Source organism: Lissotriton helveticus, chromosome 6 (assembly GCF_964261635.1).
Source record: "Lissotriton helveticus chromosome 6, aLisHel1.1, whole genome shotgun sequence".
In the NCBI taxonomy this organism is placed as follows: Eukaryota; Metazoa; Chordata; class Amphibia; order Caudata; family Salamandridae; genus Lissotriton; species Lissotriton helveticus.
Window position 1 is genome coordinate 912,309,965 of NC_136067.1, and position 24,079 is coordinate 912,334,043.

At 42.9% G+C, this 24,079-nt stretch overlaps 1 protein-coding gene across 1 annotated transcript in view; it reads right to left on the reverse strand.

Annotated features, from left to right (window-relative positions):
• Positions 1-24,079, reverse strand: part of LOC144762549 (protein unc-93 homolog A-like) — a 244,248-nt gene that overhangs the window by 104,408 nt on the left and 115,761 nt on the right. The window contains exon 5 of the mRNA XM_078647777.1: positions 1,415-1,626. Within this exon, the coding sequence (XP_078503903.1) occupies positions 1,415-1,626 (212 nt within the window). The remainder of the gene's footprint in view (positions 1-1,414; positions 1,627-24,079) is intronic.

A 24,079-nucleotide genomic window follows, 5' to 3' on the forward strand; every position in this document is an offset into this window, starting at 1 on the left:
GATCCAGAAGCTTTTCTCTTTTGTTAAAGAGCAAGCTCTATGTTAGTCTGTTATGTGAATCAGACTTAGATATTCTAAAGACTTTTACCTGGTCTCCCTAGAGGTGAACTTGACTTCAATCCTCTTGTTCCTCTTGTAATATTCTTTAGAGACAGTCTTCATGTCAGTCTATTTACTGATTAATAGAATATTTAGAGAGCGTTTCCCTTATTCTTATTAACCAGTCTTTATTACAGAATTAGATTTTACTTTATACTTAGAATATTTTGCTATTGAATGATGCTGATTTGAATTGATTAACCATTTGCCTATTTGCCTTCTGTAATGAATCTTCAATTTTAAATAAACCTTCATGGTTTGTACTTTGAATCTTGTCTGGTGTGGATTATCCTGTGTGGCTTTTTCTGTGTGGGATTTCCTGTAATTCAATGCCTATGGCCTTCTTCCTTTGGGCTCACATGGCACGATCCATCCAATTAGTCCTATTAGTAGTAAAAAAGCAACAACATAAGTAAAGGCGTATGTGCTATTTCCCTTCTAGCTGAATTTGAACCTGGAGAGCTGCAGTTGGTGAGACTTCAAAGGGGACTGTGCTGAACTTGGTACTGCTTCTGCTGTACAGGGGTTCGGTTGAGCTTTGATTGATTTGTGCTGCATAGATCGTCTAACCCTAGGGGGCACCTGCCTAGTCTACCAGAGTATGGACACCCAGGAAAGGGGAAGTTGTGAGTGGTATACCAAGGCACAGTAGTGCTAGTGCCAGTTCTTTCACTTGTGGGTGTTACTATTTCCTGTGGAATATTCCATTTTCATTGTGTAATAAAGTATTTCTTTCATCCCTAAAGTAAAGCATGGTCAGATCGGTTTTTTGTCTGATCATTAATCTCTGAATTGTGAGTTTATGCACAGTACCTCCCTGAAAAGTCTGCGACTGCTTGCTATTGCTGAGAATCACGTGATGACGGGGTTGTACTTGCCCATTTTACAATGCCACAGTAGTATGGACCAGGGCCGGACTGGGAACCGAAACCAGCCCTGGCAAACTGCTCGGCTGGGCCCCTTGGGGACAGGGGGGGTGCGGCTGAGCGGTATGCTAGGGCCAGTTTCGGCTGATTTTGTTACAGGGGGCCCATATTGCCAGCCCCGGTTACAAAAATGTCGCCTGGTGCCCGCTACGACCAGTCTGGCCCTGGTATGGACTCCCCGGATACTAGAAGCAAACAACCTCAGCCCCAATGTCTGGGCCCAAGTAGCCCCTGCTGGTCATATGAACATACAGGGGATCTGACAGTGAATTCTTGTTCGTGCACTAGATTCAATAAAATAACTAACCATAATAGAATACAGATAACAAATATTGAACATATGTGTGAAAGGCAAAGCTGTAGGAGCACATTTCCAAACCACTGCATACCATTGTATAATCACCAGAAAGGAATCCCTGTTGGAAACCACCGAGCATGGTCAAAGGGATCAGGAGAAGCTGCCGTTTATCTTTCATATGGCGTAAGGTACCTAGAAAATATGTAGACATGGCCACATCTTCCTCTTCCTTTTCCTGGCCTTCTTTGAGATTAATTTGATCCAGAAATGTTGCAACTATCAGCACTGCCAGCACACCACAACCTGCCCAAAAATACAAAAGAACAGTCAGGAGGTAGGCCCATTATTGGTGTCAAGTACTGCTTGCAGCAAAGTAAATAGTACACATTAACAGACTGTGCTCCCATCAGTGCGGGCATGATGGTTGGAGTTTGTGCCTGCATTGAGTACAGCACATTTTTTAGTATGATCAGGCGCACTGTGAAGGACGCTCCTAGCTACGGTTCTGCCACAGCACAAACAAGGTCAGTGCACTCAGTTTGGAATCCAGGCCTAGGTGTAATTTGTCAAGGAAACAAATTATTCTTCATGGTTAGTCTGATCCTAAGGGGTCTATTATGATGTTGGACGGATCACCACCGCCCGACATCATCCTCCTCATCCCCGTCCCGGCTCCAATTTCGCAGCACATGGGAAGACCGTCCGCCACTTTTCCACCCGATCGATGAGTCGACCATGCGGAAAAGTGTTGAATGTGGTGGCGGTGTCTGCTAGACACCGCCATCCATATTACAATGTCAGCGGGAAACAGCCTTGCCGCCACGGAAAGGCATGTGGATTTCTCAGTTGGGGGCCTGTTGCGGGATGTTGGGGAGGCACATCGGGGGGACCTATGGTACCCCCCTGGATTTGCATGGACAACGTGGTAGGCACCGAGAGGTGCATGCCACATTGGGCATGCAAATGCCTTTTTTGTATTGCGGCAGGTGCTGCTGACAGCACCGCCTGCCGCAATGCAATAAATGCGAATGCGCCCGCCAGTGTGGCAGGCGCATCCTAATTGCACATGCAGGACCGCCGCACACATAGCAGGCAGTCCCATTTCCCGGGGTGATGGCGGGCGGACATCGTAATAGACCCCTAAGTGCCAGATTGACAAAATGTTCACGTAAAACAGTGCTGCAACCAAATTTGCTGCACTACATTGCGTGAGTAGAGAGCCATATCTACTAAAATTGGCCAGTTGCTGCTGGGATCCCCTGCACTGGTATGCAACGAGGCTCACAGCCTCGCAGAGGTGAGTGTGAGCTGTCTAGCATAGACATTGTACTGGAAGCTACAATTCCTAAGCCGAGATAAGCTCTGAAGCATCCCATTCTTTGGCTATGTGTTGTGCACTGCAGCAGACATGCAGCATGTGGATTTGTTTGAGAAACGAAAACATATCTCCTTTTTTGAGCCTGCTTCGAGGAGGAGCATTGACGCAAAGCCAAGTCTGGCTATATTAGGTCAGGATTTGAGTCAAACCATATAGGTGCTTGCTCACCTACACAAGTAACAATCCACTAACGTCGCCTTGAAGCAAAACCACATAAAGCAGTTCGAGGTGCCATTTGCGGTGAAAATAGAGCAGCTTTCCAGCAGAAAATACAATTACCTTTTGAACTGGAAAGTAAATACCCTTGGGCGAGCTTTCATGGGATTGCATGGCTTTGTGTGACTTTGATCCAGGGCAAAGCCTTAGTGCTCCTCGCCCTAAATGTTTACTTACACTAAAAGAGAATCAATGATTGAAGAAAAGGTTCTCACACCAGTAGACAAACATTGGTTGATTACTGATGTTCCTGAACTGTCAGCTCCCCAAAGTAACAGATGTCAACATTCTTACTCATAGAACACACTTACATGAGTCACAGTTTTTTCTATGAAGAGCCATGTCTTACTCAGAAACAAATCATGAGTATGTGACAACTATGCCCGGAGTAAAAGGTAAACTACTCACAGATAGTGATTTGTGAAAGATGTCTGATTATTTAGAAGCGATTTAAATTCAAGACAGGGGTAATTCACATCTAACCTTACAATACACTTTGTGAATCAGATGCCATATTTTTATGAAAGAAATCCATTAGCCAATACTTTCGAGTGACTTACCAGAGTGCTCTTAACAGGATCTAGATGTGCAATAAAAGGAAAACTAACCTATATTAATGAAGTTTGCCTTTAATACAAATATATTTCTACGATATTTCATGGAAATAGATAACACCAAACCTTAATGTCTGTGTAGGCACAGACTAGCACATGCATCAACAATGCCATCTGCTATTCCTTATTAGCGAAAAATAAGGATTCCCTAATAAGGAATAGCAAAAGGCTATGCATGTAGAAATCGCTTAAAAAATAGCGATTTCTAAACATTCTTTAATTGCGACTCGCAAATTGCGAGTCGCAATTAAGGAATACCTCCCCATTCATTCCAATGGGCCCAGAGTCCCATAGGAATGAATTGGAAGACATTCTCAAATTGCGATTCTCAATGAGAGAATCACAAAGTTCACAAAGTGAGAATGCAATTTCAAGGGTGTCAGGGTGTCAAAAGGACACCCTGTTGCACCCCTGAAACCTGCATATGAGTACATCTTGCACACACACATGCCCCAAGGGCATGTCTGTGTGTAAAATGGAACTTTGAAAAATTACTTTTGCCCGTTTGTGACGGGGTTTTTGCTTTGATGCAGGTGGGCCAATGTGTGGGACTATATTACATGGGATTTCAGATAATTAGAGGGAGATTCTGTTTTTGAGTACAGAATATGCCACAACATCCAAAGTTGCCCAGGGTTAATGGGAGGCAAGTTAAGAACCTTTCATTGTTTACTACAGATAGATTCAATGAGACTTCCCGGTCCGAGGGGCCGATTAGGATTGCGGTTTTTCCGCATCCTCCGGGCCGGCGGAAGTGTCCGCCAGCCCGGAGGAATGCCAAAAAAACGCTGCGGAGCCTTCAAAGCACCCCGCCAGATTAGGATGGCTGGGGGGTCAGGAAGACCGTCCGCCGCTTTTCCGCCACGGTCGCCTTATGACCGCGGCGGAAAAGCTCTAATATGGCTGGCGGTGTCTAACAGACACCGCCAGCCAAATTGGGATGGGGCATAACACATGCCTTTCCGCGGAGGATTCTCCGCCGTGGAAAGGCATACAGTGTTTTCTTTGGGGGCCCGTTGCGGGCCCCAAGGGTGAAGGGGGGTGGGGGTGCACGTGGGGGGTACCTATAGTACCCCCCTGCATTTGCATGCACAAAGCGGCAGGCACCGTGCTGTGCCTGCCGCTTTGTGCATGCAAATGCGAAGCATTCATATTTAACCTTGCGCCGGGTGCTGCTTCAAGCAGCACCCGCCGCAATGTTAAATATTGAGGATGTGACTGCCAGGGTGGCGGTCACATCCTAATTAAACTGGAGGGAACGCCGCAGCCCCTGCGGACGTTCCCTCCACCTCGGGGGTCACGGACGGACGCAGGTCCGTCCGCGATCCTAATCGGCCCCCAAATACGGACATGCAGAATATTAAATTAATGATATTTACATTAAACATTTAAAAAAATCTTACCATAAAGGTCCATAACTCTCCTACCACTTTTTAATTTAAGATGAAGCGTTCCAGACTTAAAAATAGAAAAATCGTGCATGGTTATCTGTTTTCAAAACGGCAAGCCCGATAGGGCTTTGTCTTGCATTCATGTTACCTACATTGGTAAAAGAACATATATTAAATATTTTAATTACTTTTTAAATTATTTACTATGCAACCTAAACACTCTTCAAGGGTGTGGTGCGTTCAATCTTTCCAAAAAGAAGCCAGAAAGAACGGTGGGGTTCTTAACTATTTCACACAAACAATGTCATATATATTAGAAGTCCAAATCAAACTTTGTAATTTCACATGGCCTATCAGTTTGTAAAATGTATATAATATAATATATAATATATTATATATACGGCCCTTGGCCGTCATTGCCAGGAAGAAGCAGGGCATGGTAAGACATTGCTGACTTTTACAATTGATTGGTTTTATGGTGTTTCCTGGCCTGCATTGCATGGCATTTGTGATCTGCTGAACGCCCAAATGATTATCAGAGCAAGCTCAACCAAACGAGGACCCCAAGATTGCCACTCGTGCACATGGGAAGAGTTTTTCATACTATCCCTAATATAAAACTGGACTGGGCTGATTGTTCCTGTACATCAGAATAACTTTGTGCTGACTTTTGTATTTTTAAAGTCGGAGTTATTCCTTTTTTTTCATCTTTTTGCTTTTAATTGGTGAAATGTTATTCCATTTGCTCCAGTGTTCCTGTGAGTGACTGCCTTGTATCAGGAGTGGTGTGGGCCTTGTAAGAGGGATAACTCAGATCCCCCTCTCCCTATACAATGGGGAAACGTACCTGTGTTGTAAACAGGGCCGGACTGGCTACCGGGCAGTTGTGTGTGCTGCCGAGCTGGGGGCTAATTTCTCTGTGGTGGGGGCCTATTTCGTTGATGGGGACCTGCGTGCGCATTGAAATAAAAAAAGCAGAACGAATTTCGTTTTTCACACGCAGGTCCCTATCAACGAAATCAGCCCCCAGCTCGGCAGCACACACAACTGCCCGGTAGCCAGTCCGGCCCTGGTTGTAAACAGTCCCACCAAAAAACGACCACCGCTCCTACGTTACTGCCGAACTCGATTGACAGAATGCTCCAAAGAAAGATAGGGGCGGTAACAACAGAAATTGAACTTACTGAGAGGAGCCTTTCTTTAACTCCTGATCTGTGCCCCTTAATGGCAAACCAGACTCCATCCTAAGCCCCCATTTTGCCCCCAAGACCCCAAACAGACATACTGTACCTTTGCCCACAACAAGAAGTAGTCCCTGAAATAGAAAATCATGAGGGGGTGCCACCAATACCTTACGTAAAATTGGCAAGTGCAAGCAAGCAAGTAGGGGGCACCAATGAGTAAGAAAGCCAAATGAGGGTCTACAACCAGTTCAATTACCCCCAAGAGACTGCACTGCCAGCACACAAACCACTCTAGTTTACCCTTTTTGGGTCCAGAACATGGTTGGTGACCTTCTAGCACAAATAAAAACTGTCATAAAAGAAGGAATTGCACCACTAGCTGAGCGCCTATAACATCTGGAGACACTGGGGAACACCAGGGCAGCAAACATGAGTAATGACCCTGTTCAGTCTGTGTTGAGGGGGATTGATTTTAGCTGCCAGGCAGCGATGACAAGCTCGACTTCTGTGGACAGTGAAGGGATTCTTAGGAGTCAGGACTCTATTAATTTATATGGGATGGCCAATCTAACATCCAAGCTAGCAAGGGTGATAAACCAGTCAAGCCTCCTCCATCAAGACCGGATCAACAGCAGGTGCAAACTCATACCGTTAGTTTATTAGCTAAGAACTCCAAGGCCGATCCCAGAATTAACAGCCTAGCAAACTGTGCAGGGAGGAAATACAAATGTCATTACCCCAACAGGGTCTAGCGACCGCAGTGAATGGCGTAGAGGAGTAGAGACTATAGCGGGCAGCTCAAAAGTGACGAGTCAACCAACTATTAATCTACCCCCAGCTGTATCTCCATATGTGGCCGTGCTGGGGGGAGTACCGGTGCTTAAAAATGGCCAGCGCGAAACCTACTTGGAACTTAGGAATAAAAGCCTGTTCTGGCTGGCAAGGCACAGGTAGATACCTTATGTTATTATTATTATTATTATTATTATTATGATAGAGCGGGAGAGATTATTATGGTCCGCAGAGTGGGTTGGGTTGGAACCAGCCCCAAGCTGAAGCAGGGAGACTGTGTAGTCATACATTTTTAGAAATCACCAGTTGGTTATTGACACAAGAGAATAGACCCCAGGAGTCAAGTACCGAGATACAATCTGCATCATTAGAAATATTTTTACCCATGTGCTCACCAACCAGACTGGGCTCTTACCTCTGTAGACCTTGTTAGACGCCCATCAAATTTTCAGGACAACGGTCATAGGTACCCCCCTCTGAAACCCCTACTGTTTAAGGTACTAGTATTTTTACAGAATTGAGGGCCTTGAAGAAGTGGATTGACAAATAGAGGGGGAGAGTAAAGTCTTTAAAGGGAGATTAATAGGTGAGGCCGAGGTGCCTAGTGCAGACCAACTAGTTGAGCATAACAGTCTTGGGGTAAGGGCAGACATGCGGGGTAAGGAAATTCCAACGCAGTGGGGAGTCGGTGACTGTGCAATATTAATGGAAAGGTCTTCAGAACCACTATTTTCCCTAGTGCCCAATTCCTTAAAACGCATCGAGATGGTGACAAAACTACCTACTGGGAGCTTGGGCAATGCCTCTGTGGCTGCATTAGGAGGCGCACAAATAAAAGACAGTCATGCACATGATGTTGCCAAGGGCACACAGAACTTATGGAGGAAACTAAAAGTCTTATTATGAAATGTTGCTGGCCTGAAAAACAATCTATCCTCTTCAGATTGCGGACTATTCATGGACCAATTCGATATTTGTATTTTTTTCCAGGAGACCTGGGCACGCCAAGATTTGCATAGGGTGGGGTTTGGGTCATTTAACATCCCATCCACCTCAGGCGGAAGGGGTAGACCTTCTGGGGCCTCTATATTTGGGTAGGCTCCCACCTTGGCTACAGCCAAACAGCTGGATTCTTTTTCCAATGACATCCAATGTGTAGTGCTTAACTTCCCAAATAATTTGGGACTGGCTCCCATTAATGTCTACTCCTGCCCTGTTAGCATGACCAAGGAATCACCAACTTTTGATCACCATACTTCTTTTATCCCCACAGTCCCCCCTAATGCTTGGATAATAGTGGGGGGAGATTTTAATTGTCAATTTGAGCCACTTCCTGATAAGACAGGTTCAATTCGTACTGAGGAGGATGGATATTGGTCCATTCCTGAACCACAAATTCCACCAACAAAGGCCTGGTCTCCACTGGCAATCCAGATAAATGCATTTACCCTGACCCATTCTCTGAGAGCATGCAATGACCGGACAGTCTCAGATACACCAGGGAACTTCACTTTTAATAGAACTGGCCAAGCCTCCCTTGTTAATTACATCCTAGTGGAGACAAAGCATTGCCGTAGAGTTGTTGATTTTGCAGTCTATTCTCATCATGACAGCGATCACACCACTTCATCCATTGTATTGGACTAACCAGACCTGGGAATTGCTCTGACTACTAGCTCCACTGTAGATAGTGGGCTAATGTTGGCCAACAACAGGAAAAGAATAAAATGGGAGGCAATACACCAGTCACCAGGGAAGCTGTCAGCGTTATAAGCAGCCATAGTCCCGGTCTTAATATAATTAAGTGAACTGGTCTCAGGGACACCCACTCCTGACTCTTCAATTAAATTGCAGCATTGCACGCAGGGATGACATCTAAACTAGCGGATGTGTTCCACCCAGAGATGCATACCAGGAGGAATAAAGCAGCCATCCACTCCTGGTTTAATGACAATTGCTGCAAGGCCAAACGGGATCTATTGGTGGCTATCAAAGCTAACAATAAACCACTCATTAGGTAAAAGAGGGTGTTGTATAAAGAGATTACACGTCTAGCAAAAGATGACGAGGTTCTGGTCAATAGTCAGCACGGGTAGTAGTGAGTGCAAATTAGCAGTAGAACCCAATATAGCCGCAGAAGTGTGGGAAGTGCAATTTCAGGCTCTGTATACCACCAAGGAAATTCTGGGCTCCTCCTCCCCCTCAGTACCATCTTTGTACAGGGATAACTGCGAAGAAGCTTCACAGTTCACTCTGTCAGAAATGGTAAGTGCGATAAATAATTTCTCGTCCAGCAAAGCTCCTGGATTGGATAAGATCCCGGGAGATCATTTCCGGCATGAGCCAAAAATGTGAGGACCCTATTTGCAGACCCTATTCAATGCCAACCTGAAGGGTATGCCAATCCCCGAAACCTGGGCTGGGGCAGAAATAGTCCCAATTTTCAAAAATGGTTCCCCTCTCCTACCAGCCAGTTACAGACCGATCAGCCTGATTGACGTGGCACAAAAGCTTTTTGCGTGACTAATCCTTGATCGCCTACAAGGTTGGATGGAGGACCACGCAATCCTAAGCCCATATCAGGCTGGTTTCAGGAAGAACACTTCCACCATTGACCAAATTTATAGATTACAACTAATCCTTTGGAAAGCGTTGAGAATGGAGGGTGGAAGCCGCTACGTAATTTTCGTGGATCTAAGTCGGCCTTCGACTTAGTGCCCAGAGAAAAATTGTGGGTAGTACTTATAGAAATGGGGATTCCCCTTATCTGCTGGCCATACTCACACATAAGATTACATGATGCTAACCTGTTTTGCCTCTTTGTCAATGCATTACTGGCCCAACTTACTGAGGTGAGGGAAAATGATGCACCCAAATTGCCAAGGTCCCCGCAATCATGTTTGCCGATGACACCCTCTTAATGTCGAAATCCCCTGTTAGCATACAAAGGATTTTGGACTGTTTTGCCATCTTTTGTAATAAACAGGGATTGGAGATTAATAATAACCAAAAAACAAGGTTATGTTTTTTATCCACCCAAAACACTTCATTCCAACGTATTCGAATATTTAGGGGTCACCCTGACAGAAATTATGGAGTCGGGCCTGCAAATTGCTAAATCAAAACTTAGATTAGCTCAGACATCTGTAGGAATCATTAAATTGTTTAGAAATTCTTCCTCCAAACCTGCAGGCCCCATAGCAGAGATTTACAAGATGCAAGCAGAGGTGCGACATTATATGGCACTGAATTATGGGGGTATTGCTGCTATCAAGATCTGAGTAAAGTAGAAAATAGCTTTATGAGGCAAATTTTGGGTCTCCCCTCTAGCACTCCTCCCATCCCACTTCGGCTGGACTTAGGGATCAAACCAATCGGGGAGGAGATAGGACTGAACCCCCTCACGTTCTGGCGTAGATTATGGGTGACACCTGAGTTGATAGTCTACAGAACGGACCTGAAGGAGATATTGAGTTCTTGGTGCAGCAAAAATCCCCTGGTTTATTCATGTACTAGGCTGGGCAAACCAAGCCTGTGGAGTAACACAGAGGAAGCATGCCCCTCAAATATCCCATTCTGAACTAGTGAATGCCTAATGAATGAGTAAGCTTGAAGGAGGAATATTTATTTGAGCTTTTGCTAGATGACATCTATTTACCCCTGGCAAGGATAAATAGCACCAAGAACTCAATATCTCCTTCAGGTCCGTTCTGTAGACTATCAACTCAGGTGTCACCCATAATCTACGCCAGAACGTACTTTTGTAGACACATTTATACTATCTGGACCATTGATGTTAATATTCATGGGTTTCTACCAGGGCTTTGCTCTATTAAGCCAGTGCCTCTGTCTTTGTAACTATTCAGTCCACATAGTTCCAGAAATTATTGTATATAGGTGATACGCCAGTGTAACCTTGTTTTTACTGTTTGAACCACGCAGGTGCTGTAATTAGATCCATGTAAACAAGCATGGTAATCATTGTATAATTTTAAATTGTCATCGATTTCATTGTATGGTTGACTGAGGGAATCTCACATAGCAATGTAACAAGCATTGACAATGCCAATAAATCTGGCTTATGAATTAAAGTGCCTCTTGCATCACTGATGGGTTTAGGCCCTCAATACGTTATCATACATGTTCTCTGTCACTTGTCTTTGCACTCATGCAACCTTTCATCCATCCACTGACTCATTCTTGCATTCATGTGCCTATATGGAGATTGATAAAAATGACCTATTTGGTGTGGTATTTCCAAAGATTTTTGCCTTCACTACCCTATTTTATGCTCTCCCTTCAAAACATCGTAAAATTGGCATACACCTAATAGGCACATTAAATTTACATATACATCTCTAGAAAATGGTACTACATTTACCACAAATATGTAAATCACATTAAATTGTGTACATTAAATGCTAAAAGTGAGCTTCAACACTAATTGTTCCACCCACTAAACTAGCACTAAACTAGCACTGTAAAATATGTCTCAGGTCTGCCACTTCTACCTATTTTGCAGTTTTAAAACTGCCATTTCAACCTGGCAAAATAAACTTTTTGCCAGGTCTAAACCTTCCTCTTTAATACTTATAAATAACCACTAAGGTAGCCGTAAAAGTTCATAGGGCAGGGGGAAAGGTATGTAAAATGTGGGACAGATATATTTCAGGTTTTACATGTTTTGGCAGTGAAAACAACCCAATGCCGTTATTCACTGCAGCAATTCTAGATCTCCCATAGACTAACACTGCTTACTGTATTACATTTAATATGTAATAGATTCAGTATGGGAGCAGCTAGAGAAATAGTCCTTTTACTATTTTGGCAATTTATAAATCACTCTGAATCAAAACGGCCTTTGAATATTTATTCTGCATACAATGAGCATACATGATAATGCTGATTGTCTCTGGACCTGGCTCCTGCAATAGCCAGTATACTTTCCAAAGCCTTAGAGTTCCACCATAGACCTTGTCCTTCAAATTTCATACACCACATTATTATATTTGTACCCCCTTTTTATTTTTAACAGGATCAAAAGAGAAAAGAAGAGAAAAGAAAGAAAAAACCTAGGGGCTCATTATGGTGGCGTAAGGACGGCGGTGGCGGTCCGTCTGGCATCAAACAGGAAATTCCCACCACCAAATCAGGATGGTGGCGTGAATCCCAATGTGTCCGCGGCGAATGGAAAGTCTGTCTGCCACGGTTCCGCAAGGCGGTCTTTTTCCGCCCACCTTGCGGAACCAGGACACAGGGCAGCATTGTGGCGGCGCCTTGCAGGCACCGCCATCAGGATTATAAAATCCCTTTCCAGCTGTCTTTTTGCGGTGGTCATCCCGCCGCATAAAGACAGGCAGAGGCTGGATTTGGGCCCATGGTACCCCCCTACATTTTCATGCATAAGGTGTCAGGCACAGCGTGGTGCCTGCCACGTTGTGCAGGAAAATGTACGACATGGCCATTTGACATTGCAGTGGGTGCTGCAGCCAGAAGCACCCACAGCAATGTTAAATTGCTGGATGCGACAGCGTCCGGATCCCGATACGATGGTGGGTGGACTTAAATCCTCCCACCATCGTAATCAGCCCCTTAATAATAATAAAAACAATAACTCCTTTCTGAATGACCTCATATCTGGTTATTCAACAATGTTCCATTAGTCTATCAGGTTTTCTTGAAACCAAAGGAACAGGATGAAATCTTCTTTGAAACTTCCTTGTTTGCTGCTGCTTCACAAATTCCTTGGAGCATATTTACATGAAAATAGCGCAGCGGGTTGCAGCAAGCTATTTTGCTGTGCAGAGCTGCATTTTTTTCAAAATGCAGGGATGTGCTTTATTAACAAGAATAAAGCGCATCCCTGCGCTCACCCCTGCCACTAAAAAGGCTGCCTAGCACCAATACAGGCACCCTTGCACCATGGTACATTAATGATGTTTTGCTACTTCTATGTGTACTGCAGAATGCAGCACCGATAGAAAAAGCAAAAAACGAGGAGAAATAAAAGTATTTATCCTGGTTGCGCCACATTAACGCCTCTTTTTGAAAAGCATTATTATTTGGCTCTGCTTCAGATTTACAAATTCTTGTAAATATGGAGCAGTGTCAAAAAGTCATGGATGTTGCTGGGAACTCCCACAGCAACACCCATTGCAACACCCATTGCACGCCCTTGTGACACAGAAAACTGACATTACAATTCATTGCTAGTAAACCTGTGCCTTGAGCAGTGGCACTGCGCAATAGACATGGACTAGGATCTTCACCCTCTAGAACATGTATTTCTTCTTTACTGAAAACATCTCCATACTGTAGGACTTCTTCAATCTTCCCTAAATAGGAAACAGGATGTTTGGTTTCCCATTGCAATACACTGACACTGGAAGGAATGAGAGACAGTTGTTCTTTTGTTTTTTTATACTGAGTGATACACATGATGTTACATGTTGCTCCACTGTCAGGGACCTACACAACTTTCTGAGAGCCAACCATAATACCCATAGATGTTGTTTTTCTTATGTTTTCTCTTTTTATCATGTTTACATGATTTATGTTATTTTCCTCACACATGATACAGAATCTTTCAGATTGTTCTTGCTCCTCATAAAGTCATGTTGAATGCCTTCCATTTGCCTCAGATATTTAGTATTTTCTAGCTTTTGTCTAGTACCTGGCATGTTCTGTTTGTTCCAATTTTCTTTCTTTTTCCAACTTCCCTTTTTGTCTTTCTTAGACCTACATACACTATAAACATGATTGGGTTTTCCACATTCTCTACTTAGCTGTCCTTAAGCCAGACACATTTCCAAATCTGGAAATTGTAATCCACATCTGTAACATAGCTTCTTTAATTTTTATGAGACTGCATCTTTTCATCATTGCTGTCTTTTTTTAACATTTGTCTAACTTGTTCTAGTCTTCATTCGACCTAGTTCCATGTTTGTAGCATGTTTTTGTGCTTGTGTTTCCGTTCTGCCCATGCGTAGACTTTCTTGCAAGTCATATGTGTTTTGTCTTGTAATTTCTTTCTGAAGTCCACTGAACTACAACATTGTATTATTCGCAGTCTTATTGCTTCATCACTGAATTTTTCAAACACACAAAAGATTACAATTTGTTTTGCCTCGTTCCATATTCGTCCATGGATTCATCTTCTCTTTGAAACACTGTACTGAAAATATATCTTTCAAAATCCAGATTTCTCCATGGATCCCAACTTTCATTCAGGCATTTCATGAGATCTTTACATGTATCTCTTTCTTGGTCAGGAAATGTTAATATTAAGTATTCTACCCCATCTCCCACAAGGTTAAGCAACATATCTTTTGCTTGTTCGTCAGAGCATTTTTTGCTTGTGGGTCTTAAGAAGTGTTTCCCATCTTTGGGCAATGTTTTGTTGATCTGATATGTCAAATGCTAACGGTCTTCGAAAAATTATACCATATGACACTTTCTACATGTTATTCATTGTTATATGCTTCTGTAGCCAAATTTATTGTTACTTCACTGCTTGTTTTTTCACTTGACATCACCTCCTCTGATTTTTGTATATTAACATCACAGGGGATCACAGAGGAAAAAACACAATAACTGTTTGCTGAAAGAGAAAGAAAAACACTATAATAAAAATATTTTTTTTTGCCTGGCTCAAAAACAGTGCCTCATTGTTTTCCAATGAAGTTCAATTAGATATGGCTGGTGTTCAAATGGCCACCGAGATGCGACCACAGTCTTGCGTTACTTCTGTATCCTTGCACTTTAATTTTTATCCCTGTGCTTGTTTGTGAAACTCTTTTGTCAAAATCACTCTGGCCACTAAGATTTCCTCTTGTATTGTTGCTTAAGGTTCACTTCATCATTTTGCCTGATTTGCCGAATTTTAAAATGGGACTCTTCATCCCAAGTGCTTTGGTTGTGTTGCAGAATGCCTGCCTTTAAAATTGCGTCATTCAAAATGCAACAAAGCGCATGCATACGCGTCAAAAATACGAGCTTTTTCCAAAATTGACTTTGCAACACCCCACACCTTCAGGCTCACACAATGCCCCCAGAAAGTACGTATCCTTTGCCAATTGAAGCGCTCGCCCCACAGTAGCTCCCAACGTCGGCTGACCAAGTTCAGAGCGCAAGAATGCCTTCACAGTCAAACACTTTGGTCTCTTACCTGTGAGGGTGTGCAAACCTTACTTTAGATGATGTTGCACGCGATACATAGTTCTTCCACCCGTCGCCAATGTGGCAATTTACAAATCACTCTCAATCAAGACACTGTTTGAATATTTATTCTGCATACCATCAGCATACAGGCTAATGTTGCATGCCTCTGGACAACTGCCAGTATACATTCTAAAAGCCTTAGAGTTCCACCAAAGAACATTTCATTTAGATTCCATACACTACAGTATTACAAATAACAATATAAAATCCATTTTAATAGTAAAGCCAGGTTTTTAAATTAATATTTTGAAAATTAGAAAGTTGTCATTTTTCTGCGTAAATCAAATGTGCCCTTCTGCCAGTATCCAGGGTCACAATTGATGGCTCTCCTGGGGAGTAATGTGTATTCCTTTCGAACAGGGACAAAAGGGCCTTTGATGTGAGGAAGGATGGTCCTCTCCTGAGCAGAATGGCCTAGGGTTTTACCCAGTCCCTTCCTGCACTTCAAAGGGTATCCTAAGGGCTGTACCCTGCCTCTTCCTGACTTCTGAAGATGCCTGTCCTGCAGTGGCGGCTGGTGGAATTTGAAATTGGTGAGGCGTATTCAAAATGAATCAACGTATGAGAGTGAGCACAGCAAGCGAGCTCGATGGCAAAAAGGGGGGCTCGGAGGGTTCTCCCCCGTGAAGAAACATCTTTTTGGTGCGACTTCAGCACTATTTCTGTGATAAATGGACAAAAAAATCAGTTCTTCTAGGCATTTATAAAAGAAAACTCATACATTATTTCAGAGAATTTCTGGGTTGCCAAGCAAGTCTGACTTCTGAAGAGGGCTAGGGAACTAAGCAAGACTGCTTTGGCTCTACCCTTTTCAATAGAAAACACTAGTTAGCTATGTGAACAAGTTCATTGGACAAACCTGTGGTCTAGGGAGAGTACCTCTCATGAGAATGAAATTTAAAAAAGATTGGCAAATGATGCATTTTAAAGAAAATGAATGTAGCGATAAAGCAAGGCTTATTATTCAGTGGGAACGTATAGTATTGAAATATTAAACACATTGAAAATTGACCAGTATCTTCTTGTATTCATTTGTTCAACAGTTACTGTAATATGTAAATTGTTCTGCATGACAACTTTAGCCCTTTAAAATGTATGCTTGCCCAGTGTCTTGCACTGCATGCATTATTAAGTTTGGAAAAATATGCTCCAACCAGACTTCTGGAAGCACCCACAGCTGACCCAATATCACCAAACACCCGCAGGCAAATAATGTCAGTTCCCTTTCAAACTATCCACAGCCACTACATATGACCCTTGTATATGTTAATCCAACGGACAACCACGCATTGCACCAGTATACAGAACTGGAACAAACTGTCAGTCTCTTGAGCGCGACTGAAAACTCAAAAGCGATCACACAAGTCCACACAGCTACAAACTGGTTCTTCTCGCCGACAGAGTTCCATTGCAATAAACACACATGTTGGTCTCGCAGATGGGTAAATTCATATTTACGGACAAGTAAGTACATCCTGACAGACGCTGTAGATTATTCACCACAGGTACTTGAGTTTATCAGTAGAGACACTATGCAGTCCTCACCTGCACATTCGTCATCAGTGGCCAACCAGTTCATACTCACACAGACACACAATTTCAATGGTTGCGGCACACCAACATAACATCTAATTAAAAGGTCGTGGAGACAAGTAACCAATCATCCACAACAAGGTAAAACACAAAACCGCTCAAGGAGATAAACAGCCTTTGATAAAGTCCTCGTGCTTAGTCATCAGTCGGCTCTAAAGTGCTAGCATTCACAATAAATGCATTGGTTGTAGGGAACTTAAATTACAAGCGCTTCCACCCTATAGAGTACCATGCAACACGTGCACCCTCCAAAGCGCTTAGTCGCCTCCTCAGGGAAATTTATTTATTTTATTTATTTATTTATTTAGGAGATTTATAAAGCGCATGGTTACGCGCACCGGCGTGTCCCCGCGCTGAGAGTATACAGATGAGAAGAGAAGACAAGAGTTTACAGCAATGCTTGACGGAAGAGATGGGTCTTAAGGGCTCTACGGAATTTGGTCTCAGAGGGTTCAAGCCGTAGTTCGGAGGGTAGCATATTCCAATTCTTGGCTGCAAGAAGCCGGAATGATCTGCCCCCCATTCGAGCTTTGTGTATTTTGGGGACAACAGCCAGACCCGTGCCAGAGGATCTGAGCATCCGCTCTGGTCTGTAAGGGGTGATAAGGCTGTTCAGAGGACTGGGTGCCCTACCTCCAAAGATGCGATGGCACGTGCATAGAGCTTTGAAAGTAATCCTTTCACGGATTGGAAGCCAGTGAAGGGACCTTAGCGCAGCTTTGGAGGGTGCTCTCCTGGGAAGCCTCAGCACCAGGCGGGCTGTGGCATTTTGCAGTACCTGGAGACGATTGAGATTTTTGGCTGTGATACCCAGGTAAAGTAGGTTGGCATAATCAAGTCTCGATGTGACCAAGGCATGCACAAGCGTTTGTCTGGCATCCACTGGAAGCATATCAAGCACTTTGCGTAGGCTTTTAAGTATCCCGAAACAGATTCCAACCACTCTGTTTACTTGAGGAGTAAAAGACAGGTCAGAATCAAATAGAACCCCCAGGTTTTTAGCCTGTTGACCTGGTACGGGATTAGGTCCGAGGCAGTCCGGCCACCATGCCGAGGTCCACACAGAAGGGCCCCCCCCCATCACAAGCACTTCCGTTTTGGAGCCGTTCAACTTCAGGCAGTTGTTAGACATCCAGGAGGCAAGCTCCTGCATGCAAGCACTGAAGTTGAGTGCCGCAATTTCGGGTGCCCGTGATAGAGAGATGACCAGTTGTGTGTCGTCGGCGTAAGATACCAGTTGGATGCCGTATCTTTCAACAATGGTGGCTACAGGGGAGGCGTAAAGGTTAAACAGGGTGGGGCTGAGGGCTGAGCCCTGAGGGACCCCTTGATCGAGATTGAACACCCGAGAGTAGTGTTCTCCCTGTTTAACCTGAAAACCCCTCTCAGTCAGAAAGGACTGCATCCAACTGAGTGCCATCCCCTTCACTCCACCACTGTTGAGACACTGTAGCAAGGTGGAATGTGCTACAGTGTCGAATGCGGCACTTAGGTCGAGTAGGACAAGAGCCATAGTATGCCCCTCATCTACCCCTTGCCTAATGGTTTCGGTGGCTAGGAGCATCGCAGACTCCGTAGAGTGTCGAGCCCGAAAACCAAATTGGGTGGGATGAAGAAGGTTGGCTTCCTCCACAAAAGTCATAAGTTGGCGATTGGCCACCTTTTCTGCCACCTTGGCCAAGTATGGAAGAAGGGAGATGGGCCGGAGATTGTCTAACCGCTCCCAGCTTAGATTAGTTTTTTTTTGGAGTGGGAGCACAATCGCTTGTTTCCATTTTTTGGGTACTGTGCCAGTTGAAAAAGAAAGATCCAGAACATCTCTGATGTAGGGCTCAAGAATTTCTAAACTTCCTCCCAGAAGTTTAGGAGAGGCCGGATCACGGGGGGAGCCTGACTTGATCGGAAATGAAGCGCTCTATAACTGCAGCTACAGTGCAATATTTGTATAGCTACTGAAACTTAACAAGAGCAAGCTAAGCATTACTCACTGTGTAGGAGAAATGGTCCACAAACCCCCAGCCTTTCAAAAGGGAAACTTTGGCCATCGCTGTCAGGGCACCGCTGTTCAGAATAAACTGGACAGAGTGGAGCTCGCTGCTCGTGCAGACACTAGACAGGAAGAGTCGCCTGGTCCTGAGGCTAATGCTAAACAGCTATATCCTTCGGGCTGGCATTTCGCGGCTATATTCGGCATGTGTTGGTCTCACAGCAGGCGCTCTCCCCCCCTTGCAGGAATGAAGACTCAGTCACGGTGCTTCTGGGCAGCCAAAAATCTCACATCCTTAGCTCCTCGAGCAGAGCTGCAGTCCCAGCACTGCTGCCGGTCACAAGGGGTCGGGTGGGGGTGTGAGGGGGGTTTAAAAATAAAGTAAAAATAAAGCAAACTTAAACTTACCTGACCGGGCGGGTCCACGCCTCCTCTGCTGTCTGCTCCTGGGTCGGGGTCCGGTGCATTGGAATGGCGCCTTCTCAACGTCGTGTTTGACTGGCTGGCAACCCCTGGCTCTCAGCCAATCCAGACATCCTGCTCCAGCAGGACCGCCGCCAGGATACTCCCTGCCCGTTAGAAAACTGTGGGCTGCACATGAAGCAACCCTCCATCTCTTAAGGGGAAGGCTTGTGCGCACCCCTTTTGACGTCTGTGTTATACTTCTGACGCTAATTGCAAGATAGCTGCAATTAGATGCAGAAGTAGAACGATGGGGCCGTGGCATTAGTGGGGCAATGCCCCAACGCTTCCAATGGACGCACCACCACTGCTGTCCTGTCACTGGGAAATGCAGCTTAAACCTTGGCCTTCTTGCCTTTGGTTTCACTAAAAGGGCTGGGGGCCACTTTGGATGTTCCGCGTATAGGAGACTCAGTTATTCCGGTTCTCCTATACGCGGATGATGCTGTTTTATTGGCACGTATTGGCCTTGGTCTCCAGAGACTGTTGGACTCCTTTGGGGATTTCATGGGGTCTTTAGATCTGAAAGTAAATATTAACAAGTCGCATGTCATTGTGGCAGGGATAAGCCGCAGGAACTTGAAGTCAAAATCCTTCTTTTGTAATCGTGCTGGGGTGACTAAGGTGCCGGTCTTTACATATCTCCTGGTGCTCTTTGATGAAAGAGGTACCTGGGGACCACAACAGAAGCTTCAAAGTAATGCTGTAGCTAGGTCTACTTCAGCACTTATGGGTTTTGCTAAGCGGCTGGGGACAAGACCAATGGAGGCACTTTTAAAAATTTACAAATCTAAATGTTTGGCCATATCTACGTACGGTGCATCTTTTTAGGGGTTATACATCCCAGGACAAGATTCAAGTAGAGGAAAATACGTTTTTAAGATTTCTGCTGGCGGTTCCCCAGTCTACCCCAACATTTTCTTTACACAAAGAATTAGGTTTAGGATATGTTACTGATCAGTTAAAAGACGCCCCACTGATCTGTTGGTTAAAGACCTGGCTAAATGAAGCAATCACTCTAAACCATCTGATTCTAAGTGATTGTGTATCCATGGATAAGGCTAATAGGGTCCCCTGGCTTGTGTACGTAAGATCGATGTTCACCAAACTGGGGTGCCCCGAGATTTACACGTCACCGGAATGTATCAAAAGAGAGGATGTAAGCTGGACAAGGATAATTTTTTTAAAAATGCTAGCACTGGAACGTGAGGAGCAGGAGTTAAAGAAACCGTGTGTAAACGCTAATTATGTGTTATTAACTACCTCACTGGAACCGTATTTAAAAATTGTAACTAGACCATTTCATCGCCAGCTTTTGATTAGATTTTGTTTTAACTTAATTCATTTAACCCTTGGCGTTTTTCCTACTTGGGGTAAACCTGAAAATTCCAACCCTGTGCTAACTTTTCCACACAAGACACGTTGCACTACGTTATGTTTTGTGAGTACTACTCTAACATTCTGGAAAAAAAATTTGTTCCAATTTTAAGAGAGGCTGGTTTTTTACAAGTTAGGCCTGCTCTGATGTATTTGCAGATGTTAAGTAGTACTCGCGATATTTATTGTGTTGCTAGTTTTTTGGTGGCTGCTGCTTGGATCAATACTAAAAGATTAGCCGCCCTCAATATCCCTGCCTGATTTTTTTAGCTGTTTTAAAAAATTACGAAGTTACGATGTATTTCTGGGCCCCTACTGTACATTTTATAACTGATGTAAGAATTGATTGATTGTACATATATGATATGAATTGTTTTTATTTTGCCTTTTATAATTTTAAGTAATCGAATAAAGTGTTTTGACTGACTGACTAACTGGCACTAGACAGGCTGGAGCTAGACCCAGGGGAAAGAGCAGAACTGATCAGAACCAGTTTAGGGTTAGGCAAAATCCCTCAACCGCAGCCTTGCATTGGGGTTAAACATGCCAACCCCAGAAACTCTCATCAGAACACTCCTGGTCCCGTGAAGACTCGGAGGAAGGACTGCTCTGCTGTCTAAAGCCTAGAGGAAGACTGGGCATGGTTATCTTGAATGATTTTCTTTGTTACATGGTCCTGTCAGGCAACTAAGAAGAGATTCCAGCAAGACTTCTTGCAGTGCAAACGCCTTGCCTACAAAGGTACACAAAATACCTATCTGTAAGTTTTAATAAAGATAAATAACAACCCACACTTAAATACTTTTGACTTTAACACAATCAAGATGCCTAATACATTTATCATAAATATTCGCACTAAACAGATCAAATGTCAAAGTCAAAAATATTATTGAATTATATCTCATGACATATTTGCAATATAATACGATTTACATATAAATCATAACACATATCTGCAACATTTAAAACAATTTTAAAAAAGATTAATGAACTTTAAAAAGATTATAATAGACTAATTAATTTGGTGGATATTTCACCATATTAATCAGTTCAACAGCTTTTGTTCTTTTACATTTAAAATACAATAGCATTATAAAATGATTTCTTGCTTCAACAACAACTGTGTTCACACAGAAAAAGAGGACATGCCTGAGGTCGTGTACCCCCCCCATCAAAAAGATCACATATGCCGACTGTGTTGACAGTGCCTATTGTATACATTCACAGACAAATGCCCAGTCTTAGCATAAGTATTGTTACTAAAAGTTACTATATCTGGATAAGATGTATATATTTTTTTTAAACAAACAGTGGGAAATGTCGCTTGAATAACCTATTTAATGGGTTGCCTTTTTTAAAACAACTGAGGTAGAACAGGAGTCCACATCTGTAAATCAATCAATCAGCATTTATAGAGCGCAGCACTGTCACCCCTAGGGGTATCTGGGTGATGTCTCCATTGAAGAGCCAGGCCTTGAGTCTCTTTCTGAAGTATGTCAGTGAGCGGGCTGTACGGAGCTGGAGGGGAATGTCATTCCAGGTCTTGGCAGCGTTGTAGGGGAAGGATCTGCCGCTGCTGCAGCTGTGACAGATTCAGGGAGTGTGTGCAAGGGTGAGTGAATAGGAGCACAGGTGTCTAGCGGGTTGGTGGAAGTTCAGTTGATGGTTGAGGCAGGCAGGTCTTAGGTCGTGGAGGGCTTTTGTAGGTGTGCATGAGGAACTTGAACTGCCATCTTTTCTGGATAGGAAGCCAGTGGAAGACTCTCAGGAGGCGGGCAATGTGGGTTTGTTTGGGGAGGTCTGGTTGCAGCATTCTGTATGGTCTGGAGTCTTCTGAGGTGCTGGGTGGAGATGCAGGTGTAGACGGTGTTCCCGTAGTTGAGGTGCCTGGTGACAAGGGCCTGAGTGGCGGTCTTTCTGGTGTTGGTTGGGATCCATATGAAGATGCTGCTGAGCATGTAAAAAGTATGTGAAAGCAGTAGTTGGCAACTGCGTTAACTTGTCGAGGATGATGCAGAGGCTGTGTACGTGGTCCATTAGTGTGGGGGTGGGACCGAGTTCTGCAAGCCACCAGCTGTGATCCCATGTGATCCCATGCGGTTCCATGATGAAATATCGATTACTAAAACATCGACCTACAAAAATATCGCCACAAATACATCGTCTACAAAAATATCGTAACCATATACTTAAACAAGGATTTAAACAAATATCGATATTTTTTTATCGACTACTCTAATATCGTTAACAATTATATCGACTACATAAATATCGACTACTACATTATCGACAATATTTAAAATAACATTACCTTCTACACTAATATCGACAACACTAATATCGACTACCTTTCTACTTATATTAATATAAAAAAAATATCGTCATTTTCTTTATAACCTTATATACACATTACCTTTCTGTTATTCACTTTTTCATAGTTATTTAAATTCAAAAAAAGCTTTTCTAATATATATGTATATACAATATGTATTATTTATTTATATATAATAAGAAAAAATACATTAGTAATATAAAGTATGTATGACGTTACAACGCATACTTTTAGAACACATACCTTTACAACGAAATGTTTACAACGCAAAAACCATTACAACGCATGTATTTACAACGCATGTTTTTACAACAAAGGTACCTTTACAACGCATACCATTACAACGTAAGTATTAGTAAATATATAATAATTTTTTTAATATAAATTAATTAAAATGAATAGATTTTAATTAAATTTAATTTAATTTCATTTCATTTCATTTATTTAATTAATATATTAATTATTTTTTAACCCTGTACCCCTGTACCCCAAAAACACAAAACTGAGCCTGAACCCTAAAAATACCCCTTTACCCAAAAACTAAAAACTGACCCTGACCCCTTAAAATACCCCTTTACCCAAAAAGTAAAAACTGACCCTGAACCCTAAAAGTACCCCTTTACCCAAAAACTGAAAACTGACCCTGAACCCTAAAAATTCCCCTTTAACCAAAAACTGAAAACTGACCCTGAACCCTAAAAATACCCCTTTACCCAAAAACAGAAAACTGACCCTGAACCCTAAAAATACCCCTCTACCCAAAAACTGAAAACTGACCCTGAACCCTAAAAATACCCCTTTACCCAAAAACTGAAAACTGACCCCGAACCCTAAAAATACCCCTTTACCCAAAAACTGAAAACTGACCCTGAACCCTAAAAATACCCCTTTACCCAAAAACTGAAAACTGACCCTGAATTTCAAATTTCAAATTTAAATATTGAAATTTCAAATTTCGAATTTTTTATAAATTTTTACGTAATTTTCACAATTTTATAATTTTTAACCCAAACTTAGTTTTTGTGTTTTTGGAATCTTTCTTAGCATATATTATAACAAATACACAAACATAAAATATTACACACTTGACTTATTTTAATATAATTTAAAAATCAATTTTCTAATTTCAAATTTCAAATTTAAATATTGAAATTTCAAATTTCGTATTTTTTATAGCAATTTAATTTTTTATTAAACACTATATAAATAA